Below are 8,701 nucleotides of genomic sequence, written 5' to 3'. Positions count from 1 at the left end.
GCTTGCTATGGTTTTCTTTTGTGGTTTCCTGAGCAACATATTCTAGCCATGTAAAGGGGGGACTTGGAATAAGAAATCAGGGAATGGGGGTAAAAAGAAAAAAGGGGGGGGGGGGGGGAAGGTCTGAGAACCACTGTTGTATAAAGTATGGCCCAACCTTTGTGGGTAAGTGGCTCATAACATTTCTTTGTGCCAATTAATCCACGGAAGCAAATGGAGATAATAGAAATACTGTCTGCATTTGGTATGGTTTATTGGACGAATAGATTTACATACATTCATTTATTTTTCTAACAGGCATTTTCTCCCCAATTTAGTCAATCCTCCATATCGTCTGTCGGGTGCAAACCTCATGTCCAAACTTAGTTGTTTTCAGGATTCAAATTCAAAAATAGCAAGTAGTAGAGCTTGTAGATCTGCTACTTTTTATGCTTTTGTGTGACGCTGCAGTATGATCAAGCAGAGCGTTAAAGTTAGTTAAAATATGGAGATAAAGAGGTTTTTGCCCGACAGCTATGTCCCTGTTGCTGTTAACTCCTGCTGTTGGACTGTGGAGGGTGTAGAACAGGGTTCCCAAACGTTTTTCAGCTCGAGACCCAAAAGAGACATTTGGTGTCTCCCTGGGAGCCAAACTTAAAATACTAAGTTTTTACAGACTTTAAGTCAATCTTGGCTCAGTTCACATGACACTATGTTTTCTCTTTATTTTTTACAGCATAGTCTATCTTTGTGTGGTACAGTATGAAACATTCCCCCTTGTGTAAGGGGACACAACAGGATTTACACTGGTACCTCGTCTCCCTCCGCTGCGCATTTTTGGAACAAACTCTGCAGCGCTTAGATGGTCGCTGCTTTTTAAAGGTGGGCAGAAGCGGAACAAGTACATGGGCTGCCATGTTGGTAGACAGCCTGCTCTCAGGGTCAGTCTTTGGTGCCCTCGGATTGTGTTCACCCTCACCCCCAGCATGTCTCGGGCTGGTCCATGACCCCGAGACACTTTGAATGAATGACTCAAGACATTTGCAGTTGCCCTGTGGGTTCTTAGCTTTGTAAATCACAAAAGCATTGAACAAACTAATCTCAAACAGATAGGCAACAAATTTGTTTGTCCACTTGTTTGATTTCCTGACAAACGGGTACATGATGTTCTGGTCCAGTTTATCAACTCCATTCATTGACTTATTGTGTTCTACAATGCAAGCAGGCTTCTCTTTTGAGATGTTATCTCTCTGGCCCATCTCATTCTGGTGGAATGTTGTAACCATTCTGACTATAGTTTTGTCCCGCCATGCCAAGACCATCACTCTGTCATTGTGACGCATGATTCTTCCCCCAATGCCCAGGTCAGAAATTGAAACATATCGAATGGCTGGTGGTTCGCCTCGGTTTTTTCGAAGTGTACCACAGACATGGGTCTTCAAATCAAGTAGACGCGCACACAATTTTACAGAATTATAGAAGTTATCCATGAACAATCTATAGCCATAACCTGCAAGGCCACCAAGGAGAGAGACAACTGTGTCAGCTAGGGCAGCAGGTTCTCCACAGTAGGGCTTCATGTTGTAACAGTACCCGGTCTCAGAATCGCAAAGTATGTAGGATTTTATGCCATATTTGACAGGCTTTTGGGGATTGTAAACTTTGAAATTTAGGCGCCCACGCCATAGAAGCATACCTTCGTCAATGCAAATGTTTGTGTTTGGTTGATACATTTCACGGAATTTGGAGACCAAGTAATCTAAGACTGGGCGAACTTTGTACATCTTGTCAGTACCATCGTTTGATACACTGTTATCATTGAAGTGAAGAAATTTCGATATAATTTGAAACCTGTTTCGTGCCATGGTCTTGTTGAAGTACGGGGTAGCCATTATCTCATCCGTAGACCAGTACATCTCTACCTCAGGCTTGTGAACGATAGCAGTTAGAAAGAAGAGCCCTAGGAAGGTTTTTAGTTCTCCAACTGTTAGAGGTTTCCATGCAAGAACTCTAGAATGTATCCGACTATCACTGACAGTTCCTGCATACATGTTAGTCTGATCAACAATGATCTGGAGCAGCTCATCAGTCAGGAATAAATCAAGAAAGTCAACCGGTTGGTCTGAATCAAGAGCAGCAGCACCACTGAGAGGTCCAGGATCTGCAGTGAAAGGAATGTCTTCCGGCTGCCAATTAATTTCATGCCACTCAGGAGGATCTGCAGCTGGAAAGCTTCCGGCGGGCCTGCCACCACACCCACGTTGTGCACCTCTGCCACGTCCTCTGCCACGTCCCCGACCTGTAAATTATAGAAATACATAATTACCATAAAATAACTATTTTTTTCATTTGTGTGGTAAGTGTGATGTGCAGAAAAATTTGTTCTTACCTCTATTTTTACTGCCAACAGATGGTAATGTGGCTCTAGACGTTGGCTGTGCCTCCTCCTCCGAGTCTGAAATCACAGTAAGATGTTGGTAGTTTGGTAAATATGATGTACAATCAAATCAATTTAGGCATTTAGCAGACACTCTTATCCAGAGCGACTTACAATAAGCACATGTAATACATCAAATGCAGGTATACATAGTTTCCATGCATCTACTGTAATAGTAAAATACATAGGCTACATCACCATCAAATAAATCACATGCATAGATACATTCATCAAATACATCACATGCATAGATACAGTATAAATACATTCATCAAATACATCACATGCGTACATACAGTATAAATACATTCATTTCATCTCAAACACGATACAAATGTACGTCTTCTTACCACTGGCATTTTGGATACAGTTGCCCCCTGAGTCCTCCCTCATCGGATGCCATTCTTCATCCGTGTCCAGGTCTTTGTGGCGGTGATCCGAATGATCTGAATCGTGACTGTTTTCCACGGCATGACAACAATTTTCCCGTCGTTTTCTCGTACTGCGACGAGGATGGGTGCCAGGCCTGTGTTCACTGTTTTCAGGTCTAGTCTGTGTATTACCGGCATCATGGTGAGGATCGCTCGGTAAGATTGTACTGTTTTCAGGTCCAGTCTGTGGCGTATTACCGGCATCATGGCGAAGATCGCCCGGTAAAGTGTTACTGTTTTCAGGTCTAGTCTGTGTATCAGCGTCTTCACGGCGAGGATCGCTCAGTAAGGTTCTTTCACCATCAGTGTCACCGCCAGAGAGCTCGGATTCAGTCATGGGTAGCAAGTTTCCTTCATCATCAGTGTCACCGCCAGAGAGGTTGGATTCACCGCCAGAGAGGTCGGATTCAGTGTCAGAGAGGTCGGATTCAGTCTCGGATAGCAAGTTTTCTATAATACTAAACTTCATAGTTTCTTCCAGTGTATACTGCTGAATGCTGCTCATCCCCTGCAGAGGTTCTAGATTCAACTGGACCGGACTGGGGCTACGGTCCTGCTGTTCCTCTTTAATCTGTGGAGGGCTGCGGAGGGCTATTGTCTGTGGAGGGCTGCGGAGGGCTATTGTCTGTGGAGGGCTACTGTCCAGCTGTTCCTCTTTCATTTCTGGAGGTTCTAGTTTCACCTGGACCAGACTGGGTCTCCAGCCTCCTGACCAAACCTCGTCTTTAAACACAGGAAGGAGTGAGGGATCTAGAAGGAGAGAGGACGTAGTGTCAGCAGAGACCAACTCAATGTGTGTGTGTGTGTGTGTGTGTGTGTGTGTGTGTGTGTGTGTGTGTGTGTGTGAGTGAGAGTGAGACTCACAGCCTGCCTCAGTGATGGTGCCTTTGTCCAGGCCAGTGGGGGGCATTGTAACATTATTTCCTCCTCCTCCTGTGCTGATGTGACCTTTTGTGAACAATAATTAAAACGCAAACAAACCCTTAATCACTTAAATCCTAATTTCAAAAATAGCATAGAATCTACAAGGGGTGTGTGTGTGTGTGTGTGTGTGTGTGTGTGTGTGTGTGTGTGTGTGTGTGTGTGTGTGTGTGTGTGTGTGTGTTGTGTGTGTGTGTTACTCACAGCCTGCCTCAGTGATGGTGCCTTTGTCCAGGCCAGTGGGGGGCATTGTAACATTATTTCCTCCTCCTCCTCCTCCTCCTCCTCCTCCTGTGCTGATGTGACCTTTTGTGAACAATAATTAAAAAGCAAACAAACCCTTAATCACTTAAATCCTAATTTCAAAAATAGCATAGAATCTACAAGGTCACAACACGTTTCACATGGTGCTTTCATTATGATGGTGGACAATTATTTTTAGCACTTAGCAGTAGCACACCTAGTGACCGCACCAATCAACTGAAACCGATGTGAGTGACCACCGCGACCCCATTCAAGGCGCTCTCTGTGGGTTTCACTTTGGTACAGCAAGTACAGTAATGTTGATGCCAATACATTTTCACCCTTACTCAAGTAAAATGTAGATTTATGAAATACATAGGAGTTAACCCCCAACCCCATTTGAGCTCATTGTGTGCCTGAGGTGTTTACCTGCCCCCCCCCTCAGACCCCCACCTTGCAGCTAAGAATTCTGGGATACCTGTGAAAAGCTCAGGGAACAAAGACTTGGGACTTAAAGAGCCGTTTTCTCAAGTCTCTGCATCTGTGCAAGACATCACTCTGTAAGCCATATCTCCAAAACTGGTGGGTCAAACTGCACAACCAATATGTCAATTTGTATATATACACGATTCTCTGCTTTCATATGACAAGAGAAAACTTAAATTAAAAAAGCCTTGATTACTGGCTCCTTGTCAAATGGGGGTTTTCGGTCAAATACACATTATACACATTTGGGGGTCCTTGACATGAACATTTTTGAGAACCACTGGTTTAAACTACATTAGGAAGCAAGCCCAAATAAACAACTACACTTTAGAAACAAGCCCCCACCCCCCAAAAAAAAGAAACTCAACCCGCAACTACCATTACAGAAAACCAGAACACTGTTGGTCACTATACCTGTGAACATGTCCTGGTCAGGCTCCATCTTCACACAGTACGAATGGTCAGCCTCCTCCATCTTCACACTGTACGAATGGTCCCAGGTCAATATTGGATCTGATTCTGTGAACATGTCTCTGGTCTCTATCTTCACAGTCGGGCGTTTCCTCTCATACGTCCTCAGCATCTGATGACCGATAAGACACGGTCAGCAGTGTACAGTAACAAAGTGCATTTACTTTAGTACTGTACTGAAACAAAACAACAAAGCATGGGTGCCCTACCCAAACCGAGGCTATACTCTGAACACTGTTCCGACCAGTGTTGCCAGACTTTGTGAAAAAGAAAGAAATAAGCAACCAGGTTTAGGAGTACTTTAAACGTACTGTATACTAGAATCATCTATTTGAAAATAGCAGATCTACAAGCTTGTAGATCTGCTATTTTCAAAATATAAATCTTGGAAAAAGTGACAAATGTGGAATATAACATTTTAACAACACAAATCTGTTATGGGGGGTTGTCCCTGGCACAAAATATTTTTCAGATGGGGGTCCGACGGTCCGTGGACAAATACATTAATTTGGGGGGTTTCCTTGACATGAAAATGTTTGAGAACCACTGGTTTAAACAACATTAAGGAAAACAAGCCCAATTAAGCAACTACACTTCAGAAACAAGCCCAAATAAACAACTACACTTTAGAAACGAGCCCCAAAAAACGCCACACGCAACTAACCAATATTTACAAGCAACTTTACAAAACAAGCCCAAAGTCGCATATGTTACGGGTCCCAGGGCTACTGGCTACCTCATTAACAAAGCTGCTCCTGAGTAAAAGAGGAAAAACACACAAAACAATGAAAAAGACGGTTCTCTTTCCAGAATGCAGCTCTCAATCTGTAGGTTTTTTGGGGGGGGGGGGGGTCCCAGATGATTAGCTTAATGTGCTACCTTGTTTTCTCACTCAGTAAACAAACCAACACACAATATAAGTATATACAGCGTATCAGCACATTTGTTAAGTTAACAAGTTAAGCCTTTTAAGACCTTTTTAATATCAAATTGGCCAAATTGTCAATTACGTAAGAAAGAGGCAAGCAATGTAAAAAATAGCCGATCTACAAGCTCACAAAGCCTCGAGCAAGGCGTTGTGAGCTTGTAGATCAGCTATTTTCACAATATTTATCCAGAATGCATTGGGTTTTAGTAAACCCAAACAGGGAACCCATCGTCAAAAAAAAGGAAAAAACAGCAACCTCTACTGTTTTTTTAGTTTGAATTTAACTCTGGGGGGACCGCCCAATAGACTGTGAAGTTGGCCCGTTTGGTCTGCCCTCAGCCCTCCTCTTCCACTGGGGGCGCCTATGTTTCCATTTCATTCCTACTGACAACATTTCTCCCACGGAACACCAACAACATTTCTCCCACGGAAAATTGATCGTTTTAGTTATAAGCCCACTTGTTTCTATAATGGAAGAACAAGTTAAAATGTTACTAACTTTCCGTGGTGGCTCCAAGGACGCCATTGTTGAATGAGTTTGGGTTGGTTTCCAGTGAGAACACATTAGAGAGCGAACTCACAGATGTAAATCCCACCCACTACATTTGATTGGGTAAAGCGCGGCTTGCTTCCTGGTCTCAGGCCTGCCACATGTAGGCCAATGTTTGCACGTTCTGAATGGCCCTCCCGGCAGATGCAGTAGCGCAGCTCGGAATCTGTTAAGAGATTAACCCAAACATAATCAAAAATCATGTCTTCACAATACAATTCACTTCTTATCATTTCTGTTTTAGTCTTTGGTTCAGTAGAGTTCAAAATGTTACATTAATCACAACTTCAGTTCACAAAATCTAAATTAAAATCACATGAATTCACTTTATCACATATTCACTCTTATTCAATACACTTCCATTGACCCTTAAATCAATAATGACCCCACAAAACCAGAAAATACACTAGTATTGAGCCCTGAGGGACTCCGGTTACCCATATGGGGTTTAAGTGGTTAATGTGCACTGTCCCTTTAAGTTACTGGTTACCAAAGTGACGATAGACCTCTGTGCTGGTCACAGGAACTGAAATCTAGCTTTGGAATGTTTGTGTTCCACAACATTGACAAATATATATATATATATATATATTATGTAGAAAATGACTTGAGTTGTTACCCAAAATCAGTATAAAAGTGCATGTTGTCATGAATCAAAACACAAATGAAACAAAACCCCCAAATCAAAACATTAACTGAGTACAGGAGCCCATGCAAACACCCCGTTCTAGCCTTGGATCGAAACTATCGTAGAAGTATTTTATCGAGTCTGACTTTTACTTTCGTATCTATGAGTCTTAGAGACCTGTACAAATGCAACATACGGTGATTACCCGCTTGTCCCAAATGTTAACTAGGTGTCCGGCGTGTTTGTGCAATGTAATAGTCCATATTTTTAAATAAAGAAGAGTTTTAATCCCGTCTGTGGCCGATTCTGTCGGCGGTAGTGATGGGGCGCATCCGGCGAAAGCCAGAATTACACTCAATGTAAACAGGAAGCAAAATGGCGTTCGGCCACAGACGGGATTAAAACACTTCTTTATTGAAAAATATGGACAAATACATTGCAAAAACACGCCGGTCACCTAGTTAACATTTGTGGCAAGCGGGTAAGCACCTTATATTTTGCATTTGTACATGTTCGGAGAAATACGGGCTTTACTGGTTTAGTTCCATGGCAAACTGGGGGGGGGGGGAATCACTCTCGTAGATATAAAAATGTAAACATCGATAAAAAAATACATCTACGATAGTCTTGATCTCAGGCTAGAACCGCGGCATTTAGGCACACAATGGCGTCACCCATAGAAAGTTTCATTCAAACTTTCCTTCACTTTAAGCTATGACTTTAAGACGTCAACTTTAAACACTCATTTACACATAGCCCCTACGGAACCTCTCCCTCAGCTACTTAGCGGAGGGAGAGGTTCCGTAGGGGCTAATTTACACACTGACATTGAGCGAATTCTAGCTAATCATTTGTAAAGCCTGCTCTTACGAGGTAGATTGTTAGTTTGTTTACATTGTACTGACCTGATTAAAACAACAAAAACACACGGAACAATGAAAAAGACTCGGCGGTACCCCTCGTGGCTCAAGTTAGCTTGCGATGGCGCGCCTCTGTCGTGGTCAAAAACTATACTCTATCGGCGAAGAAAAATTGTCCGCAGTTGTTGTTAGCCTCGTTCCCACTCCAGCCAAAAAACTCATCTGCTATTGCGAGCAGTGCGAGGACAAACTGAGTGGTTGTTATTGTAGACGAGAGGCAGTTCCGCATCCGTCACAGAAGCAGGCGTGTTTATATTGTGGACGAGAGGCAGTTCCGCGTTCGTCACAGAAGCGGGGCGTGGTTATAGACCCCTTAACAGACGTCGTCACACTGATAATAACCAGTATGCGCGCGCAGGCTGGCACCAAATGAAACCCATTGTCATGTTTCACTAGGATGAAAAGGTTGAATGAACTGAAACCAGCGTCCAGCGCACCCCAAAACATGTTGGGAATTGATTACATGAAACAATCACCTGGCTGTGGATCCAGTCTCAATGTTGGTAAACAAATAATTGCCACAAGCACAAGGCTTTAGTATGTTGCCACAAGCGCCCATATTATATCCATATTATTCCTCACTTTGTTAGTGCAATATTAATTCACATGCAGTATTATTACTGGCTTCAACTTTTTTACAGCATGAAATGTAAACAGTAACAAAAGAAAATTATTGGACATAATTGCCATGTACACAGACATTAACC

At 42.9% G+C, this 8,701-nt stretch overlaps 1 protein-coding gene across 1 annotated transcript; it reads right to left on the bottom strand.

Annotated features, from left to right (window-relative positions):
- Positions 1-236: 236 nt before the first annotated feature.
- Positions 237-8,139, bottom strand: LOC308101142 (piggyBac transposable element-derived protein 4-like). The gene is made up of 7 exons (XM_080450503.1): positions 7,980-8,139; positions 6,396-6,612; positions 4,912-5,080; positions 3,712-3,795; positions 2,767-3,597; positions 2,369-2,434; positions 237-2,278 (listed from the first exon to the last, which is right to left on the bottom strand). The coding sequence occupies exons 2-7, from the start codon at positions 6,459-6,461 to the stop codon at positions 690-692; spliced, it is 2,805 nt and encodes a 934-aa protein (XP_080306629.1). The 5' UTR covers positions 6,462-6,612; positions 7,980-8,139; the 3' UTR covers positions 237-689.
- Positions 8,140-8,701: the final 562 nt, after the last annotated feature.

This window comes from Gymnoscopelus braueri (assembly GCF_963280865.1).
Source record: "Gymnoscopelus braueri genome assembly, chromosome: 14".
Classification (NCBI taxonomy): domain Eukaryota; kingdom Metazoa; phylum Chordata; class Actinopteri; order Myctophiformes; family Myctophidae; genus Gymnoscopelus; species Gymnoscopelus braueri.
This window is presented reverse-complemented; position numbering and strand designations above follow the sequence as displayed.

Excerpts from the sequence above, each read along its gene's own strand:
- LOC308101142 (XM_080450503.1), bottom strand. The coding sequence starts at position 6,461 with ATGTGTTCTCACTGGAAACCAACCCAAACTCATTCAACAATGGCGTCC. Across the intron at positions 3,796-4,911 it reads TGACCAGGACATGTTCACAG|GTCACATCAGCACAGGAGGA; the intron begins GTATAGTGACCA and ends TGTTCACAAAAG. Across the intron at positions 2,435-2,766 it reads CTGTATCCAAAATGCCAGTG|ACTCGGAGGAGGAGGCACAG; the intron begins GTAAGAAGACGT and ends CTGTGATTTCAG.